The sequence below is a fragment of the Tubulanus polymorphus genome, chromosome 3, assembly GCF_964204645.1.
Source record: "Tubulanus polymorphus chromosome 3, tnTubPoly1.2, whole genome shotgun sequence".
In the NCBI taxonomy this organism is placed as follows: Eukaryota; Metazoa; Nemertea; class Palaeonemertea; order Tubulaniformes; family Tubulanidae; genus Tubulanus; species Tubulanus polymorphus.
This window is the reverse complement of record NC_134027.1, coordinates 20,102,760-20,125,553: the sequence shown is the minus strand read 5'-3', so window position 1 is coordinate 20,125,553 and position 22,794 is coordinate 20,102,760. Positions and strand designations below refer to the sequence as shown.

Here is a 22,794-nt window from a genome sequence, read left to right as displayed (position 1 = left end):
ATAATTCATCTGTACTAAAATGTACTAATTCATCTGTTATCAAAACTAAACATAAGACAATAGGCTGCAGAAACTTCAGTCCTGCATTACGTACTAATAATCGTGTGCGTGGTCCTCTTTCTGTTACTACGTACGATGTCACTCAGTCCATCATCATGTGATTCTGCATGAAGCAAAACATCAAACACTTTTTGTTTTGATTCATCCGCTAGGTTTGCCTTGGTATCAACAAGGTGTGATGTATCCGATATTTATTGTGAGTCATCCACTTTTTATTGTGATTCATCCGATATTTATTGTGATTCATCCACTTTTTGTTGTGATTCATCCGATATTTGTTGTGATTCATCCACTTTCTGTTTTGATTCATCCACTTTTTGTTCTGATTTATCCACTAGGGTTGCCTTGATATCGACAACGTCTTCGTCTAAGTCCGTAGAGTTGTCCTTATAGTGTTTTATGGTCACTAAGGAATAAGATATTTAAGGGTACTTAGCGGGACCCTGAAATTACTAGGGTACATGTAGATTTAGGTGTTCTTTGATAAGAACATTCAACACTGGGTCTAAATATCTTCAAAAATTGTAGGGTATGTTAGAGGTCCTAAATCGAGCCATATTCAAATTCAGGGGTCAATAGTGTGTTCTTTGATATAGAAAAATTTGACACCGGGTCTTAATATCTTCAAAAATGCTGCGGGTAGGTAAGAACTCCAAAATCGAACCATTTTCAAACTCTTTTCAAATTCAGGGGTCTTGAAAAAATATTTCTAGGGTACCTACAGTTTTGAAATTAATAGGGTTCGTGTAGAATAGTGTGTTCTTTGATAAAAAAATTCGACACCGGGTCTAAATATCTTCAGAAATGCTGCGGGCTGTTGTGGGTGGTTCTGATACATTTATGTTTGAATAAGATAAATCTACATTGACTTGTATCTATCAATAGCACGTGCACAAACTAAACGTCTCTGCTCTCAGTTCAGCAGACGCTAAAAATCGATAACACACTATTTACTGCAACAAGTCATATTAAAACAAGTTTCTTCACAAGTTCGAGTCCCAATATTCGAAGATTGGTACGGGCCTGAAAATTTCTCAGACAGTGGAGGGTCTCACAAATAAAGCATCAAATCCAATTCAATTTTGTTTTATTGAGCAAATTTCAGAGATTTTAATTCTATTCCGCATTCAAATCAATGAGACCAAGGGAAAAGATTTATCTGAGGTATTTGTTCCTGCCAGCTCCAGACGCTGTCTGTGCTACTTATGAAAACACAATTGTATTACGTAAATTATTGGTATTGACAATGTTGTAAGTGTGATTTTTTATCCGAGGTGGTAGTTTTATATTTTGTATATAAAATGTTAATGAAAACTCCAGGCGGCCGCTAAATTCGGGGCGGGTGCTGATGAGAATCAAGTAATTTATTTTATATGGCCTTAGGGTTAAGTGTTGAGATAGAGGTAAGGGGACCAAACTGAAGGTTTGGAGACCCCACTAATGCACGGCAGCAGGTTATCCCTGTAAATAAAAGTATGAATTGATTGTTGTAGTGAGGCGGCCTACGAGATGTTGATGTCTCGGGCGTGTTCGTGGTGAGTCGTTGTATCCAATCTTGTTGGGCTGCTTCGCGCATTGGTCTTGTCAAGCCTGGTAGGTGTTTGAGACTGTACACCCGAAAGTGTTGGCAGGTGTGGTTGATCTGGTTGAAGTGTTCCGAGACTGGAGTCGAATTCTGACGTGATAGCGGCATTGGCTGATAATACTCAAGATCAGATAGCTGGCTTCGTGGATGTTGTCGTCGCGGTCCATTGTTACCGTAGCGGAACCCTTATCGGCAGCTTTTATGAATAATATTAGTGTTGTCACGCGGCTGCTGGAGGGCTTCGCGTTCCTATTCAGTGAGGTTATCATTTTCGCGACGCATATTCCTGGTTTGTTGAGCCAATTTGTGCGCGTCTTTGCAGAACTAGGCGATTACTGATTCTATGGTGTCCGGAGCCCAACTGCTGGACAGACGGAAACACGGTTTCTCTCAGAAGTGATGGTCGAGTTTCAATAGCCAGTTGAATCGGCACACTCCCTTGGTGCACTCGGTCACGGCAGCATCAGAACGGATTCTCTGAGTTGGGCAATAGGTGAGGCCCTTTCGGAGTAACTGATGTTGCGCAAGACTTAGACGGAGTGAACGTGTGAGGTTTTCCACCGGGCTACCGAGAGGGGTGACCGGGACGCTTTGCGCTTGGTTTGGTGCCTGTTCATCGGATCTGAAAATGGCAGAAATTAGAGAAACGTTAGTTAATTTCGGTTGATACCGATCCTCACCAATAGTGGACCCGTTGGTTTTACTAACACTTTAAACCACTGAGCCAGTGGTCCAGCAGGGTGTAAGCTGTACCACGGTCCCAGTGGATCCCATCGCCTACAACTCTTGAGATGTCGATCATCGATTGGTCATATCACGGTGACATTGTCCTGATTCTCGAGGAAATTCGTTGATTTTTGGCAAACTGCTGGTGTCCGCTGGTTGTGTTGAGTAGAACGAAGTAGACGAACGAATGCTGGCATTTTCGGACTGCAGAATTGACGAGGCGATGTGTAGTCTTCTTGGAGGTTCCTTGGAAGTTGTTGTCACGGATGTTGATTAAAGCTGATGATTATGGTATCTGGGCGATCTCAGCGCTCCGGTACAGCGTTGATCAGGTCGGTGAGATGGGTCGTCTTGCAGTCTGGGAAGCTCTCGATCTGGACGTCATCCGGACTGCGGTTTGATGTGATGTTACTCGGGTTTGAGTCACCAATCACGAGAATGGATCACCGGGTTGGAGGCGGACTCCACTCAATTGTCTTCCGCTTAGAAATGAGATGATGGTTAACTTCCTGGGGCGCCATAGGGCTCAATGCTGGTGTCGGATTTCTCACTGGTGCAGGCAGTAGGTGCCCTGGTGACCTGTATAGAGACAGAGACCTGGAATGAGAAGAGAGAGACGCCGACGAACTGCTGAGTGGTGCGATCGGCCTCGCGGGCTGTCCAATCTTGGTCTCGGCGGCGGACGAATCTTTGGCAATCTCGGTTACCTCCTGACATAGCCTCACCGCGAAATTTCAAGCGGAAATTGATTGAAACTTAAAAAAACCAGATCATTCCGGGGCTCAAACGGGAGCCGAAATTCTTATGGGCCCATGTCAGGTCGATATCCTCTGCAGACAGACAGGCTGGCTGAGGATCATTCCTGTAATGCGCCCATAATGTGTTCTCAACTCAGTCGAGACCATTTCCATCCAGACGTCTGCGGCAGCGTGCAAGTGGTGTTGCCTTTGTCAGTGTCAGTGCAGGAATCATAGGGTTAGGTTTTAGGATTAGAGGTTAGGAATAAGCACCCCTGGTGCTCAGGCTACAAAAAAATATTAGCCTATTTTCCACGGTTTTATTAGAGAATGATTTATATGTTGATAGACCCGCCGTTTGTCCAACTGGTTTCGGGCGCATATCTGTGTGTTTAAGTGGTGGTGCAGTTGCGCTCGAGCCAGGTGATACGTTGTTTGGGCGGGTGTTAGCTTTATAGCGAGTGAGTTGTGTGTGTTTGTTTGTTACAGTGATATAGATGGCATTTGAGTGAGTGGTTGTCACCTGTCACAAAGCTGTTCGGTGTCAAAGTGTTAAAGTAATTAATCCAATAATTTTCAGCAGTTTCTCTCAGTTTTTGGTCCGAATCAGGGATTAACTGGAGTCCAAATATATTAATGTTTTGAAGGGCGTGAATTTGTTGCATATGCAGAGCTGTCAACTGTCCCGCATTTTGCCAGACGGTCACGGAATTCTATCCTTTGTCCTGCTGTCCTAAGAAGCATTAAAATGTCACGGATTATTAAACAATAAGCTTTTGTCACAGAAGTTGTGATATGATTATAGGAGTTACCCGATTAACAGCTGAGTCTCTTTGATAGAGCTTTCCTGCCAGTTCCATCAGTGCATGTGAGTGTGCTTGGAGTGACTCGCCTTCCTTATGTTGTCTCCCATAAAAATTTCTTTTCAGCGTCGTCAAACTATGGCGTTCGCCAAACACATCTCTCAGTGCCTCCAACAATGACAAGGCTGTTACTACATCAGTTTTAAAACGCAACTCCTCACATGCGGGTCCGTCTAGATATGTTCTTCAAAAGTCGACTTCCTCATCTTGTTCAATCTTTCGAGTTTTTATGACACTTGCAGCTTCTTCTATTCAAGTCTCAGTCTCTTTTGCCACCCCAGTGTAGCATCGTATTTTCTCATGTGGTGGAACTACGACTTTGGTACTTACGTATTTCAAGATCCTTCATTGTTCGGGCATGATGCAACTCTAAATCTTGCAGTTGTTTTGTAAATCATCCATTTTGCTGAAGTCAATCTATGTATTATGGTATGAATAGATGGTATGAACAAATAAATGAAATAATGCAAGAAAATTTTAATAGGTAAATCAATCATTGATTTTCACTAGGGATTTTCACATTTGTCCTGTTAAGTTTTTAATCAAGTTTAGTTGGGTGCCTGCTGGATCAGGAACTGCAAAGCTAAATTGTGCCATCCTTACATGGTGTTAGGTTTGAAGATAAAGTGCATTATTATAATCAGTTTCTGGTTGTTTGGTGTTATAGTACAATTCATGCTCTATTAATATCTCACATGTTTCTTTCGACAAATTGAATATTTCCTCCTTTCCTTTCTTCTCCATGGCTTCTAGTTCATTGGATATTATAGCCCTATAGTCTCTTGCATCTTTTGTAATTTTTTCCCTTTGATGAATCCATTAATTGATCCAGTTACTAGTACTCCAGATTCAACCAATACATACACTCCACCAGATTCTGCAATAATCTTTCCAATGGCACAGAAGAATGCTTGTTCAATATTGAAAGACCCCAAGGCAACAAAAATCCTATCAACTCTCGGTGTTTCCATAGCCTGGATCTGCATAGCAACTTTTTCTGAAGCCAGGTCTTATGTGACTGAGATGGATTCTTTGCCACATACATTTGCTAGTGCTAGTGAACGTTCCATCGTTTCTATCACAACTGAATTTGAGGTTGGCGACAGGTTAATTTGGGGCATGTACCAAATTTTAATTTTTTACTCTGTTATCTACGAGCAGTTTTGCATTCCATCCAACCCACATAGGGGTTTCATAATGGAAGTGGATGTCCATCATCCAAAGGATGTCTTTTTTCCATGCATCATTGTTGTTATTCTTAAATAGTGACCTCTTCCGGTCATTCAATTCTAAGAAATAGACTTTCTATTTTGGCTTGGTCCGGTAAGGGGCAATTTCCGTTTGGTTCATGGAGTCGACGTCTTTTCTTGCTGCTTTTCACTTATTCTGTTGTATTTCTTCTGTTTGTCTCCTGCAGATAATCTGTTTCAGTGAGAATTTGGTAAGTTATACCGACAGTGTCATGCAGGGTATCTCTTCCACCTTTCGTCTCAACAAACCTATCAAAATTATCGCAAGCAGCCCCTGTCCCACTGCATCAGTTGAGGGATATTCCATAGTGTGAAATATAAGTACCACAATCACAGCAAGGCCATATCCTGGAAACTCCTGATTCTTGTGATATTCTCCAGGAATGACAAGGAAGAGACCACCCCCGCCTTAGGCATTTGAATGTTAAGGACGGGGACGACCGGGGATGCGGACAAAATTGACCTAACATCCGCTTCGACCGAGCCATGCAATCGTTCGGTCGACTCGGGCGTACTATAATAGGATGCGCTAAAACCGGGAATCGGCTCATTGAGAAAAACTTTCCCTGCTTGAGCCCGGACTCCAGCGGAGAATAGGCAAACCCAGTCGGCCGATCCTGACCCCACAAGTGTCTATCGATCCTAGTCCACTCGGCCTTCACTGCAGAGGACCGCGAAGAGCATGAGAGTCCTGTGCGGGGGCAGCTTACGAGGCCATACACTCTGCCGGACCCACGGACTTAAGAGGTTTAGGCATGGTGGCGCCATGCTTGCGGAAAACCTCCTGTATGAGTGTGCGAAAAGGCATATCCACCGGCGCCGAACTGTCAAAAGTAGTGGCGACTGAGCCCGAAGATCTGGGCGGTCGGTCGAACATTACTGACGAACGGGGATCGGTCACACCGGATGGGATCGGAGGTGATGCCTCCCTAGACCCCGAACGCGTGCCAGGACCTACCTCCAAGGAATACTCGTCAAAATCCTTGGGATCAGGGATTGTGAGGGGAACATCCTCAGGACAGGAGTTTTCCGACTCGGACAAAGTTGGCCGCGAAGCTCGAGTTCCTGACGGGCCGAGATGGCCCTTTACCGATTCCAATAGACTTCGTATTTCCGCCTGAAAAGCCTTAAAATCCTCCTCGGCGCTTAGGAACTGGGTATTCCAAAAAAGCGGAGTATTTAGCGGTATAGTTCCCAAGCTAAGGTAACTTCTAATATGTGCCCCACGTAATGTATCCTGAAGGAAATACTAGGTGATATTGACTAGAGAGGAAATGAATAGGGACAAAAGTTTATTATGGGGGGAGAAACCAAGGTTACCATTGACACAGGAATTTGAATGGGAATTTATCAAAGCTGACTGAACTATGTGACGTCGGGTAATAATGTGAGACAGAAAAATTATACGAGAATTATTAAAATCAAATTGATGACCATTAGTATCCCAAACATGGGTAGCCACAGCACTCTGGGGTTTTTGATTGATTATATCTTTCTTATGTGCTTTAATACGAATACTGAGGGAGCGACCAGTTTCAGCTATATAAAATTTATCACGATCTAGGCAAGGGATTTTATAAACACTGGCATGAGTATTAGACAAAGTATTATTTTTGGATAAATGACTAGAGATTTTATTATCATACTTGAATAGTGTTAAGCGCTTTGAGAGTGGGTTTCAATTTGTCTAAACACAGGACATAAGGGACAACAATGCGAGACTTAGTTGAACAGAGTAAGAGTCAACACGGATAAAATTAGGTTTAAGGGACCTTTTAGCTTTACGAAGCGCAAGTTCTAAGACGTAATCTGGATAAGCTAATTTGTAAAGACAATTGCGTACATATAAAATTTCAGATTCAGTGAATTCAGGGTCACAAATTCTAGTGAGCCCAAAGAAACAACCCTTGGGTTACAGACAACTTGATATTAAAACTGGTGAAGGAAAAAGAAATGCAAACATGAATTTGAGTGGGTAGGTTTCCGATAAACTGAAAAACGGAGACGATCAAAACAATTGTGTATAAGAACATCCAGGAAAGGAATCACATTATTGGATTCCCATTCAAATGTGAACTTAAGGCTAGGTTAACGTGAATTTAAGAACTCTGAAAATAAGGGAAGGTTAAAATTATCGGATACCAAGCAAAGAACATCATCAACATAACGAAACCACGCTTTGGGAGGGATATCTGTATACAAAGGCTAAATTTCAGTTTCAACATGTTCCAAAAATAAGTTGGCTAAGATAGGAGAGCCATAGCAAATCCAAAAATCTGTTGAAAGAAATTTCCTTTAAAATGAAAAAACATATTTTTTGGCAAAGCAGTTCTTGAGAAAAATAATCCTTTCTTTACTGGTGTGTGCTGCGATAGATGCTCGTTCTTACTTGCGGTATAATCCAATGAGATGTGGAAATTTGATGATAAAGAACTTTAAAACTATATTTAGATCCGTGGGTTACATGATAACGTGATAAAACTACACAATAAATCGCTAGAGACGAATGAAATATAAGTCCTACAATCACAAGTTCGAAAGAGATTTTAAAATATAAAAACTTTTAAAAATTTCTAAAACCTCAAATTTTCGGTTTTATTCTAAAAACCATTTTCAAGAGTGACTAAAATTATGGCATTACGCAGTATATATACAAGCAAGAACGACAGTATATATTCAAGCGAGAATGACTATTCATTTCCTCTCTGGTCAATATCACCTAGTTTTTATGTGCAATAGTGTGTGTCATGGATATAGTCCCATAAAGCTGTATCATAATAGAACTGTTAATCCGAAAAGAATTGTAACGCATCATTTGCCTGTATCCATGATCCTAGCTATGACTATCATAGCGCGTTGTATTTAGGTTCCCAAAATCGTGATGAATTATGGGAAGTTTTGAGGCGCATGAAGGGCCTACCTCTCAGTGAATTGTCTATATCGGTTTTATCCCCATCAATATCCTCACAGGTACTCTTGCACTGATACATCTGAGTCTGCAGGGCAGGTTTGTCACTAGACCGGATTTTATTTCCTGAAAGCACTGTGAGTGAGGGATTCTCTTCTGGGGACTGTTTTTTAAGGGGGCTGACAAGGGATGTCCAGCGGAGAATTTTGTCAGTTTTACTAAGATAGCATTGATTACACACACATATATATATGTATATATACATATACCAGTATATGGTGTTTTAAACAATGTAGGACCATGGTATGAAGATAAGTTCAAAAGAGGTTTTTTGAGAGGGGGTCTCTGGGCACTAGACGTAGCTGCTTTGACACAGCTGACAACAACATCTTCAATACTGAGGAATAAAGTGATTGATTTATGCTGTCAAACCTTCTGTAGCTTATGAGGTGAAATGACCCATAGCTAGCTCTCTGACTAGTTTATCTACGTTTCAAAATTGGAACCAATTTTTAGTAACCAAAACATTTCTTCAATGAAAGAAAATAAAATAAAGCATTGGTTAGGTTGGAATTACTGGACGTATCGGCGCCACGGCGCGGGATTTACGCGAAGCAGCAGAACACAAACACGGCCACTCTCTCAATTTTCAATGATAGAAATCGTGTGTGCATTTCAATTATTTCGGCTGTTAGGGTTTTAAGGCACAATATAAGTTGATGATGTGATATGGCGATGTTAATTAATGATAATCCCACAGTGAAGCTAGTCACGAACGGTGCCGATTGAGTGTACAGCTGCAAAAAACACTGAAATGTGCGTAGTTGCGTAACTATTTGCAGTGAATTGCAGACGAAACATGAAGCCTTAACGGCCGTTTAAAAAAAATTATACCAATCGCAATTGTAAAATAAAAATGAGATAGAACCTAAGTTAAAATTCTGGCGATTTCTAGAATGTTATTAATTATTATTACTAATCTTTAGTCAGTGCGGAACGTTTACTTTTCCAACAATAATGAGGGGTGGTAGGTAGTCATGCAATTCAAGTCATCATTTATTAGGCCAGGCGTAGGCTGAGCCTATTACTATACAAATGGAGCGAATTTAAATGACATGGTTTCCACACAAAAGGCTCTTTTGCTTGCCAAGTGAGGGCATATTCGAACAAATCACGTATTTAAGCGTAATCCATTCTCGGAATCGTAGCGAGCATAATTTTGAAATAGGGTCTCATAAAAATGTTTTCTGCATTTTTCACGAAAGTTAAATCGGGAAAATTTCAATTTTATCAGCCAATCAGGAAGTTGTGTCTTCCCTGTAATTGGTTTATCTGAAAATATCAGCAGCTGTTCACGTGAATTATCGCGATTTCATTACTGGCGCTTTTGCGCATGACTATGGACTTCATGTATCAACACGCGACAATACTTCCGCGTTCGCTACGTGTTCGCTGATTGGCCCATTTACTGGGAAATTCCACAGAAGCCTAATGTGGTTTGTTACAAGCGCTGTGATTGGCCCGACCCGATTCTGGCATGGCTGTAGCTTAGTGGGTTCGAATCCCTTGACGGGTGAAGATGATGGATCCTATCAATATCTATTGAAACTAATAAGTTTCCCGGTTGGGCAACCGCGGATATCTACCGGAAGTGTTCCGGTTCGATATTTCGAGGTTTCTTTGAATTTGGAGTGATATTGAATTGCTGGTAAATACCAGCGGTAGATTGTGAAAACCCCATTGCATGATATTTGTATTACTTAATCAACGAAAAGCGTCGGGAGTTTTCGTGATTCAAGTAGCGCAATAGCCTACTTCATCGTGTTCGTCCACCTCAATTTTCACTCCACCGATCTCTGACACGGCTCTGTCCCCGTCGGCACTGTGATTGCACTTTCGTACCACCAAAATTTTTTATTTCTATCAGGGAGGTCTGGAGAATAAAAAAGTCAAAATTTGGATATCACATAGGCCTGATTTCATCGAATAAGTCAACCATGGTCGTTACGTTTCCGTACTTATTACCACCTAAAACCGTCTGAACAATTTTGTCACAACCAACATTTCGTTTACAGAAATCAGGTGTTCACGTGAATCCGCGGTATCGTCTACTGTTTTACTTCCGGATTTTATTTTAAGATTTAAAATTGTATTTCAAGATCGATTTCTATGAAATCTTTAGTTGATTTGGTGTTTGGGAGGAATTTTTATTTGCTCTACAGAAAATTCATCCTTGACAATTGCGCAAGGTTCGCGAAAAAAAAGGTTTTACCAAATCGGGTGTATGACCTTGATATGCTAATTAGCCATGTGCCCGAATTGCAAATTCAATCAAATTTTATTCTGCCAAAAAAATGTTAAATACAATTCGCTTTCCGAGAGTTAATGGTATGCTGCATGGAACAAAGTTGTTTTGGGATGGGTCTTGAAGCTATTGAGGTCGAGAGATAACCATCTAGATAGTTCGTGAGAGTTCCAAAGTTTTGAAGACGCTTCAAGGTAATGTCTTGATATTTGGTTTATACGTGTATCTACCCTAGACACATCTCCAGGCCCAAAACTGGCCCTGTCAGATTCAAGATGGCCGACTGGCAGCCATTGTTGTTCGCCAAAATCAGCACTTTTTACGAAATTTTGAAGACACTTTTATCAATAACCTTGATCATTCGTATATATTTGTATCCCCCGAGGGCCCATCGGCATGAGAAAAATTGGGTAGATCGGACTCAAGATGGCCGTACTGTAACCTTTTTTGTTCCCAAAAATGTCAATTTTGGCCTGAATTCTGAGTACTGTACTTTCTAATGGTGTGCCATGTTTCAATGCAATTTGTAATGGGTATTCTTTGGAAAGGGATCTTTTATATCCGAGAGGGTATTTTTGACCAGGCAATTATGACGCACTTGGCGGCCATCTTGGGGTCATCAGTACTCATTCGTAGGTGGAAAAAAAGTTTTTCCACATCATAATTGATACTTAAGCATATTTTGCTACTATAATCAATTGGAAAGTTGTAGCTCATGACATGTTCTATGATCGAGGTGAGTTTCAAGCTCATTGATTTTTGTTTATGGCCACCAGGGGGCGTTGAACAATACACTAACTTAGTATTTCTATATTACAATCGTACCTATGCATATTTTGCTACCACAATCAATTGGAAAGTTGTAGCTCATGACATGGTCTATGATCTTGGTGAGTTTCAAGCTCATTGGTTTTTGTATATGGCCACCAGGGGCGTTGAACAATACAATAACTTAGTATTTCTATATTACATTCGTTCCTGCTGTCTGTGTTAACACACGATTTTACTATGTAAATGATATTGAGCAGGGAGTGTATATTGATAAATATAACCCACAGATTACATCATTTATAAAAAGCAAATCTGACAGGCTGGCCATTGTGCCCCTTGGGGCTCTTGTTACACGTTACTTCCGTGTTGTTGAAAATCTCGCGAGTCCTGGACTAAACCCCAATGAACAATGTGATCTGTGTGCTGGCCACAAATGCACACAGATCACACTACACTACCCATTACACACTCCAGTACCCACAGCTTTCATATATCCATCCAAATATTTAGTGGCTTTCTTCCTGGATTCAGTACTCGTTATTCCCCAAGGGTCAGCAGAAGGCATAAATGCCACTAGCGGTTTCGACTGATGATGGCCCTCATTTACATCAGATTCAGCTCCACATCTGCATTAGCGGAGGTGTAGCTCATTAAGGCATAAAAAGAAGTTTCCTTTTGATACTCAAATACGCTTTTTCAGTATTGGAAGAACAGGGTCAATGTAGAATGGTCTAGAAATATACGGATTTCTTTTAAAGAAAGATACACATCCCGAAGATGATACATCATTTAAAAGGGTCATTCTCCGCTAAATATGAAAACTTGTAGTTAGTACTTCACAATATTTTTGTTTCAGAGTTTCATGAACAAATACTATTTTTTGTAATTTAAGATAAAACTCTTTCACATTGCTCAGCAGTGCTGAATGACCATTAACTGACCTCTATGACGTCACTATAACATATGGCGTCACGACCCCATTCATCTCCGTCACGGTTATCCATAATTGAATAAATATTGCCTATAATCCATTCCTCGAGAACTATCCATATAATAAGATTACTTCATTAGAGTACTTTAAGAAAACAATATTTCAGGTGTAATCCAAATATTATATCGATTTTCATAAGTGCAGTATTTTGGGGCCAAAGTTAAGGAATATGGTAATTTGTAGTAAGCAACCGTTTTAAGCATATTGAGTTATTTTCACATGTCTGTTTACAAAAAATTTAATCATGCCATTGTCACTGAAATGCGTTTATTTCATTTTATTTTGTCATGCAATTTCTGTTTACGTAAGTATTTCCATTACTTGAGAAAATCTATTTTTGTTCATCGTAACGGAGATGAATTTATGTGACGGAGATGAACATTCCATGACCTCTTTTAATTTCCGCCAGTGCCGGCGCGTACGACGGATTTCTCGATTTGAGCGTTCCGCGATGGGCACATACGCCTCACGTTTTCTCTTCGATTCCTTTTCGACATATGCAGGATCACTGTTCTTTTTCTTTTCTCTGTAGCGTTTTGCCCTTTCAGCATTGGTAAGAACCATGTTTTTGAGACGATAAACAGTTGATCTATATCAGTAGTAGTTTGACATTATTTTTACTTGTTATCTCTTATCAAAATAAATTAAATCATCCATGAAAACAAGCCGTTTCGTTTTTTTTTCTTCCCCGTCACAAAACCTTTCATCTCCGTCACAAATATTGACTACTGAAATGTGACGGAGATGAATGTGACGGAGATGAAAGGGTTAATGATTATTCAATATTGACACAATTATTTATCGTGTGCCGGTGACTTTTTCCACTGTCGATCACGTCTCTTCATATTACTACGTTCGGAGATGATGATGATGAATTAACATACACGCCGTCTCCAATGAAATATCATGATATAATGCTGTTATTCTTACCTTCAACGTCTAACCGTGGTCAGTATTTTTGAAAATGGCGCCGTATGGTACGTTCCACATGACTTTGACGATTTTTTTGTTTTTCTCGCTTGCTTAGAGTTGCCTAAGATCCAGCGTGACGGAGATGAACGAAAATGAGGGAAAGGTTTTTTAAGGAATTTTTTTTCTAAAAAACGGCTCAAATCCTTTGGTAATGGGTATTGACTTTTCTCATTGTTTTTCTAAATCATTTATCTTAGGATATAACCATAAAATATGAACTTCAAATATGTTGGTGTTTTTTAAATATAGTTAATAAACTGGATTGGGTTCGTTGGGGGCACGCTAAAATGGATGCCCATGGGTTTTTTAAATTGAAAAATATATTTTTATTCATAAATGAATGTCATAAAAAGTACATGAATTAAAAGCATATATCTAAATGATCATACACAGGTGAAAAAAAAATCAAAAATTATTCACAATTTTTATTCTAACGTTAAATGTCCAGGGACACGCGTTTTCACATTTAGCGGAGAATGACCCAAAAGTGAACTAAACCCTTTCGCACCCAGCTGTACATTGACACTGGTTACCACGGATCCCGGCTGTACATTGCAACAATAGACCAAAATTAGTACCTAACTTCAAATTCCTCTAGTGCAAAAACTATTGCTCCTAGCCTTTAGCTGTAAAAGAAAACTTACTAGAGCACATTCTGCAGATTCTTATGGTATATGATGTTTTTAGATTTGACAAAAGAAAATTTGATAAAATTCGACGTTTTTTGTATAAAATGTATGAAATTTGCCGAATTTTGTGGGAAAAATTTATAATGTCTGTAAAATCAGAAATAAATGCTAACTGCACTGCAAAATGTGATCTAAATTACATATGTGACAATAAAAATAGAGAAATATTAATATCATTACCTTTCTTATTGGAGGAAATGGCGTTCATAGTACCGTACATAGTGCTTCTGTGATGAAAAATTTCAAAACACAGCACAGCGCATAGTCCAACTTTAGGAACACCTGTATACTGTAAATCGTAGCCGTATACTGTTTCCGTCTAAGGTATTTTTTTGGGTTCACTGGATCTCTCTTTGTACATACAGCGCAGTTAGGTTTCTGGTCAACTTTTTCGAGGAAATGTCTTTCAGTCAGACGCATCTCATTATCACCTGCTGGGACAACTGTCGGACGGGTCCTCAAGTATCCCTCCAAAAGTTCTTTTGCTAAATCTAACAAAAAGTCATGATGTTCACTGGGGTTAGCTGTCGCTGACTTATACAGCAGATAAGCATTTGTAATCGCAGTGACAATGAGGTGAAATAATACCTTTTTCCACCACTTGACCGTACGTTGAGTAACACTGAAGTACGAATTCATTTGATCTGATCGATCAACTCCTCCCATAAAAAGTTGTAATCATTTACCGCGGTGGGTTTATCAACTTCTCTATATCCATTTTGTTGGCGTCTGTCACGAACACGCTTTTTTACAGTATCTGATGAATGAATAGTTGAAAGCAGACAAACTGGGCGTTTGTCCATCCATCCGATGGCTAAAACGTTTCCATTATATTTATAGATAGGGGAAATTTCACGAAGAATTCGCTCACTAGTCTTTTCGTTAAATCTTTGAATTTCGGGAGGGTTTCTCTTTCTGTTGGACTTCACCGTTCCACATGCACCTATCCCCATTGTTTTTAGATCCTCAAATAATGCTACATTTGAATAAAAGTTGTCCGTGTACAGTACATGACCATGTGGAAGTCCGGCCACAAGATTTTTGACTACTTTCGAACTCAAGTCTTTCTCTACAAGGTCACCATCTTTCCCAGAATATAGCTTCCAGTCATATTCATATCCAGTTCCACTGCCTGCAAGCACCCAAGCTTTCATTCCCCATTTCTTGGGTTTTTTGGGCATATATTGCATAAAATGAATACGTCCCTTGAAGGCCACCATACATTCATTTATTGATATGTTTTTCTCAAGATTATACGCTTTCTGCCAAGCGGTTGCTAAATCTTGACTGAAAGATTTGATTTTAAAACACCTATGATATCCAGGCTGACCTTGTGGTACAGCCTGTGTATTGTCCACAGTGTGTAGAAACCTCAATATATCCTGGAACCTATTTCTTGACATAACCGACCTTATACCAGGCATTTCAATCATCCAGTTGGTACTCCACATATGTTTGAAAGGATCTTTTCTGCACGTTGCTGCAACTATAATAATTGCTAAAAAAGCATTCATTTCCTGATGAGTAACGGGCTGCCATGAATTCACCACAGATTCTTTTGCATTTTGTCCAGCGGCATACTGGTCGAAGTAACGATTTGTTTCCATTACTAATTTGTCAACTATATGTGGCGATAATGTTAGGTTCAAAAAATCCTTTTTAGTGTACCCTGTAGTATCAACTACAGGCTTTCCTTGATTTGGTGTATTCTGCAACCAATCTGGCATAGTCCCGTCGTGGTCCTGCCAGTTATCTAGCAATGGCGCATTTGGAACTGCACGGCCGCGACCCCTGCCTCTTCCTCTTCCTCTTCCTCTAGCTGGAGCAGCCCTTCCCCTGCCTCTAGGCCTAGCGGGAACCCTAACAGGAGATCTGGATCTGCTTCTCTATCTATTAGGGGGAATAATTCTACCTCTAGGCCTGCCACGATCATCTTGATTATCAGATTGATTGCCACTGTCATGATCACTACCAGAATCAGGGGCTAGGGCAGGTGGGGGAGACGGGGGAGGCAGTGGATTGTCCTCATCTGATGCATAATTGTCGTCATTATCAGAAACATTTGACTGGGATTCATCATGTTCCTCGCTATATCCAGAATCAGACGGCAAATCGTCATCTCCAGAGTCATCATCTGCGAAAATTTCATCTAATACCTGGCTAACATTCATGATTTTTTCACGTAGAAATACTCCAAAACTTTGAATTGCAACTTCGTAAAATTTTTACGGCGGCTAATCGACCGGGACGCCGTCTATACTAGGCACTGTCTAAAACGCGGATCCAGCGCCGCATGCCGGAGAATCTCGAGGCAATGTAGCGGGTGTTCATGATTCGACTATAGTCGAACATGGAAATTAAACTGACAACAATTGGATTCGACTATAGTCGAACATGGGACGATAAGGGTTAATGCTGTTAAGCCTCTTTTTGGATACTAACTTGTTATCGCTGCAGTGCTTTATTGTGACTTGTTATTTCTGAATACAAGAAAATGTTCTTATTTCTTTTCTTTTTTCATTTCTCATCCAGAGTTTGGTGCTCGTGTTCGCACATTTGATGCACACACAAATGGAGGCGGTTTTAAATTTTTTGACGAACGTACCTGACCCAACAGGTCGACCAGCATTGGAATTTGTGCTGAACGAATGGTGCAGCAAACAGCATTTATTTTATGGGTCGTACGAGCAAAAAGTCAGCACAGTCGCCCTCGGTAAACTGCTTGAGCACACGATCAACACAAACGATTCAAGAATGCAGGGAATAGATGTGAATGGTGATCCGATTGTTTGTGGCGTCGAAGGAATCCGAACCCGGTCGAAATCGGCTACGTGTAAGTTTTTAATGTCCTAAATTTCCAATTTTCCAGAATTCAACCCTGTGAACCCTGTGGTGCTGGACAATGTGTGTCCTCAGAACTTGGGCTCTCAGCTAAAATATCAGCATATTTGCAACCCTGAAAAATGTTGTCTTGAATTGATGCCTCTGACCTTTTTCTATCATCCTACCAATCACTATGGCTATTTTTCAGATTCATCGGAATTGTTATCCTGATTGACTATTAGTTCTGATGAAGTTATTTAAATTGTATATAGATTTTTGGCCATTATTTTGCGTCTAAATACCTTCAAAAATAAACAGCTTTTTGAACAAAGTAAAAACTGCGATGTATACTTGAGTATTTTCTGAAGCGATTGCCGATTGACCACTTGTTGCTAGGTTTCAACATTTCTCATCAAGATTGCATATAGCTTGATTTTCTGGCCCTGTGGTATGAAAGAGTTGATATGTAAATATCAAAAATATAATCTTGTCTGTAGTGCGGGTACGTAGTTGACGATAGTGTATATTCCATTAATGACTTTGTTCACATTAGCTTCATGGGATTTTGGTTATTCCATGATGTACTAAGAAGATTTATTGGCGGTAGCGGTATGTGGAGGGCGATAAATGGGGATTTTTGTAATACGTAAGAGACACAAGTATTCTGTATTTTGAAAATTGTTGGCGATAAGCAAGGCTGGTGGTGTATCGAGACATGACTGTAATTTGATCGAATATTATGACGGAAATAGCAAATTTTGATGAAAAAATCAATTTGAAAAACATTTCATCAGTATGAGTAATTACGGGCAGTGGATGCATAAAGCAAGTAAATGTACGTACATCTAATTTGAGAATGACATTATTAATAAGTATTCATATATTTGCAGCTCCGCAGGAATGGACAAAAATACCACTGCTTGTGAAAATGTACAAACTTTTAATTCACGAACTATCGAATCAATTAGAGAATACATTTACCAATCAGCCAGCTGGCGATGATGATGAGGTGGATGAAGATGATGCTGATGATGTAAGTCCTCTAGTTTCAAATCATCTTGAGTAGTTTCTATTCATTTAGGGCCTTAGAAATACTCTCAAACTTTGACTATGACTATAAGTTAGTTCATTTTGAATTGCATTTCTATTTCTTTTGTTTGTGTGGTAACTACCAGTATTGCTAATGAAAATTTGAAGTCAATCAATGTATTTTTTGTGAAGGATTGGGAAGATGAAGATGGTGCTGAAGATGGAGAATGTAGTTTAGAAAGTTTACTGCGACAATACGCTGAGGCTGCGGGTTATGGTAAGTTCCTTAGATCAATGGATGGTATGAAAGTCATGATTGTACAGACTACCTTTAAACGCATTAATCATTTCTCCCAGAGTCGATTGTCTCAAATAATTTTTGCATCCTGCACGATAAATTACTAATTTTCTTAAACCAATTCATCATGATAACGATCTCTGCTCTGTGCTGCCCAATACAGTCTGTATCCAGTGCTGACATGTACCTTAGAATGATCACTCATTGGATCCTATTGCATTATTAGTGGTCATGATTGTTGCAGGCCTCTGTTTAACTGGAACGGTTTCGCTAGCAACATATCTATTTATTTCTGTAGAATACGATGACGATGATAATGGCGAAGATGACCCCGATGCTCTACAAGATCCGATCTCTGAAGTTGACCTTCAGGTAGGGCATGACTCAATTCTCTATTTAGCATTTAGCCCTTGTACCCTAAGGGACCATTAATTTATTACATAAGCATAAAATTCCTATTTTTAGACCAGCCGTAAGCTGAGCCTATTACTATACAAATGGAGCGAATTTAAATGACATGGTTTCCAGAGTAAAGGCTCCTTTGACTGTGCAACTGAGCATATATTCATACAAATCATTCATTAGAGCATTATCCATTCTCCAACCCCTATGAAGCTGAATTTTGAAAAAGGGCCTCGTTAAAATTTATATGAGCTTTTTCGCGAAAATCTGATGGCAAAAATATCTGTTTTAAAAGTCAATCAGAAGGTAAAGACTCCTCTACGATTGGCTTAGCCGCAGAGATCAGCAGGTGTTCACGAGAACCCGCGGGATCATCTACCGTTTCACTTCCGAGTTTTATTCCAAGGTCTAAAATTGTATTTCAATATTGATTTCTGTGAAATCTTTATTGGATTTGGTTTTTGGGAGGAATATTTTTATTTTCACTACAGATAATATCATTGACAATTGTGCAAAGTCCGGGAAAAATAACTTTTTCTTAAATCTGATGGATGACCTTGATATCCTAATTAGCCATGTGCGCGAACTGCAAATTCAATCAAATTTTATTTTGCAAAAAAATATCAAATCCAATTCAATTTTACTTTATTGAACTTTAGCTCTTTCCATGTCAATTCCGGCAGTGTGCTGGGTCAACTTTTTTTCAATTTATGTCGGGGCCCTGCAGAGTGCCGGCTCAAATTTTATCGCTGCCTTATTCAAATAGATGGCAGATGGATGCAACTAGGCAGTGTTTAGTATGTACTATGAATGTTTTTTGAACATGATATACACTTTTCAACGCACAGCTGCGGTCGAATTATTGATTTGACCTCATTTACAATTAGTGACAGAGATAGCACAAAGCACTGTGAGAGGCGACCTACTTTTGCGAGACGTGCAGAAATAACCCACACCTGCATCCTATAACCTCTTTCAACCAATTCCACACAATTAGATAGTACAAACCATGATTTCAAACATCTGTGACTGTAAATTTTAGTTTATTTGGATAAACTATATGAATTTTTACATATTATTTTGTTGGGCGAGCTATATTTCTGGGGGCTTTCTCGACCCCTGGGGGTCTAAAATGGTACAGGCCCATTGGATTTCAACATCTGCAGCATCATTTCCCTGTTGTCAACATAAAAAGATTGATTCAGAGTTTATTCCTATCATATTTTGGGTTACAGAATAGCACAAGTATACATGTTCTTCACCCAACGATTGCATGACCTTTTGATGACCTTTGACCTTGGACCCTTGTGGACCCCAAGTCAGCCAAAATTTTTCTGGCTGATGGGTATCTATGTCCCTTATCATCTTCTATTGAGGAAATCTTCATTTGGGATGTTTTTATATTTTCGGGGGGTCACTGAACATCACAGAATGTGTATTTTTTTATAAAAATGACATTGCGCAATACCATATTTGGGGGTCCAGATAACCCCCAAGATATAAATTATTTCAAAAATATTTTTTTCTAGGCAGCTAAACCACTTTGTTATATAACTAAGTCAATTTTTTGGCTGTTGCATCATGCATTTTAGAAAGATAGAAATGAGCCATGTTTAGGCTGACCTAAATTGGCCCTAAAAAAAATTCCATGAAAGAAGAGTAGATTTTTTGGAAATTAATAATTCTTCATGGAAAGCAAATCCAATTCAATTTTGTTTGATTGAGCAAATTTCAAAAAATTTAATTCTATTCCGCATTCAAATCAATAAGACCAAGGGAAATGATTTATCTGCGGTATTTGTTCCTACCAGCTCCAGTCGCTACTTATGAAAGCACGATTGAATTGTGTAAATTATTAGCCTGGGATTGACTATAGTCTATCGAGCTGGGAGTGTATTTGTACAAATCTAACCCACAGAATGCATCATTTGCCATCTTATGAAAAGCTGGACAGACTGGCCATATTGCCCCTTGGGGCTCTTGTTTACATCCCCTCCTCCTGTTCGCAAGCATAATGTTTAAAGCTACTCCTGCGCACGGACATATGTGTAGTCTCATATCAATTGCGTTCAACATATGTATTATGTATGAAGGCCTACCTTCAGGTGCAGATGAAAAGTAGACAACAATGCAAAGAAGAATATGATTTCAGACAAATTCACAGTGAATTTTATATTGATATTAGATCAGTAGTACTGAGTATCGTAATATAGTTATTAGTTTTCAGCTTATGGCTTTTGAGCCTTTCGTCACATCACTGTATCAGTAGTTTTTTGTCTCAGGAATTACTCGTACAATAGATGTATCAGTATATGTACAACATATCATTTTACCCCCTCCCCGTGCATGTGCATATGTAATAAAATTAATGGTCCCTTGTCGTCAATGGCGTGCCATAACTTGAATATCGTTTGGTATTTAGACTACGGTAACCATTTATGAAGGTAGCAATAGTCAGCACCTTACAAAAAAACCTTATAAAAATCAAAATCTTCAAATCATCAAAATCTTGTAGATTGCGCATGCGTGTCAGTGGGAAAAACAAAATAATAACTAAAATTTGAATTTTTTTATTCTGTCGTTCGTTCCATAATATCACTCCCATTACCATACAGTGCAGCCATCTCTCCAAAATCATTTTATTGGTTTTCATTTTCGATTTCTAGTGATTTTTTTCGGAAAATGATGTGAAAAATAGATCAATTGCAGTTATTTTTTCAAAAAGTCAAATTTTGACAAAAGGGCTCAGCACATGGCAAAAACAGGCCTCAGCAGTGATAGGGTTAAGACAAAATCATGAAGAATTATGTACATTTTGGTTTAAATTATCTACCTGGTCTTGTAAAAAATGTGCCCTTTTCTACTTTGGGCATGAAAAAAAGGGCACGAGATTTTCGCGACGGTAGCACGTGCCTAGGGCGCTACCGTCTGAATCCGCGCCTGTGTATCATGCAATCAAACCCCTCATAAATGTGAAACCAACCATTTTCCACAAAGGCCTAATTGAGGTTTTGGGATGCTTCTAATGGGTTACATGATCAGTAATAAAGTATGACCGGAGGCCACCAGGTTCTCCGGTCGCATAGGAGTACATCTCAGAATGGACGTTTCCAAGTCTCCAAAATGATCATGAAACCCATTATATTGCAAAATCAGACATTTTCGAATCAATGATAGAAATGAAGGTGATATAATGATCAAAATTGTCCTATTTTGGACAGAATTTGTAACAATCGATAAATCGTTAGATCTGAAGTTATTATAGGATATCTGAGGTCATTATAGGATCCACAGTTGTCACTTGTCATCAGTAATTCGGAGAAAAGTCGGTTTGATTCTAATTAAAATGTAGAATTAAAATCAAAGTGCCGATAAACCAGCTACTAGCCAACCTGGCAGGATCTCACTCACCACGGTAACTTTCTAGTCAAATAATTTCACTGTGTATATTTTTTTGCAGGCATATTTGACCAAGTTTTTGAAAGCTTTATCAAGTCAACCGTGTTACGAAATATTTGCCGCTTATCACAATGACTCCGAGAAAAAAGTTCTTCAAACTATCGGCATTCAAGTCGTATGACCTTAAAACAACCGTTAACTTCAGATGAATTTGTGGAGAATATTTTTATCACCAACTTCTTGGCATTAAATAATAAGCCACATGCAATAGTTAAATAATTGTGTTCGAATACTTTATAATGTAAATAAAAAATTTTTTATCATCTGAATTTCTTCCTTATTTTTCACTCTGCTGAAAGGTTACTACAGTCAACCTCACTTGATTCATCGTTGGTTAATTCGTATAACTAGCTAACTCGTATAAAATGAAAGGTCCCGATTATTTTCCTACGTTATGCCCTTTAATTGCCATTGATAATTCGCACTTTGTAAATCGTAGCCGTATCCACGGTCCCTTTTCTAAAAAAAAGATTGAAAATACGATTGGTGAGCTTAGCAATTACTCATCAGTCATTGCCTCTGAGCGTGCCATGGCCACATTTTCCCGCCGATGAAGTCTAAATAATTAATGGCTATGGCACACAGCATTTTTTCCAATGCCAGTGAAAACAATTTTTAGCAGGTTTGTATTCGTATTTCATACAAATTAATAGATAAATCGTTCTACGATTTTTACAATTCATCGAAAAAAAAATACGAATTACGTAGAAAAAACCATGGTCCCAAGAGATACGAATTGAGCGAGGTTGACTGTATACGTAGTCCTACTTCCTAAGAGGATAGAACACTTGCGCATCTCATTCCTGATTCGCTATGACGAGGCAAGAAAACGAAGTTCAGAAAACTAATACAGAAGGTCAATGGCAATAAAAGTGAAAGTGTTCAGTGTTTTATAAATCCATTGTATTAGGTGGATGGGAGCTTCT

The 22,794-nt window shown here is 39.3% G+C and overlaps 1 protein-coding gene across 1 annotated transcript in view; it reads left to right on the top strand.

Annotated features, from left to right (window-relative positions):
- LOC141901362 (importin-9-like) overlaps positions 1-22,093 on the top strand; it is a 104,460-nt gene extending 82,367 nt beyond the window's left edge. Inside the window, exons 18-22 of the mRNA XM_074788555.1 lie at positions 16,390-16,690; positions 17,571-17,713; positions 17,902-17,986; positions 18,306-18,379; positions 21,870-22,093. Of these exons, the coding sequence (XP_074644656.1) occupies positions 16,390-16,690; positions 17,571-17,713; positions 17,902-17,986; positions 18,306-18,379; positions 21,870-21,989 (723 nt within the window). The 3' untranslated portion in view covers positions 21,990-22,093. The remainder of the gene's footprint in view (positions 1-16,389; positions 16,691-17,570; positions 17,714-17,901; positions 17,987-18,305; positions 18,380-21,869) is intronic.
- Positions 22,094-22,794: the final 701 nt, after the last annotated feature.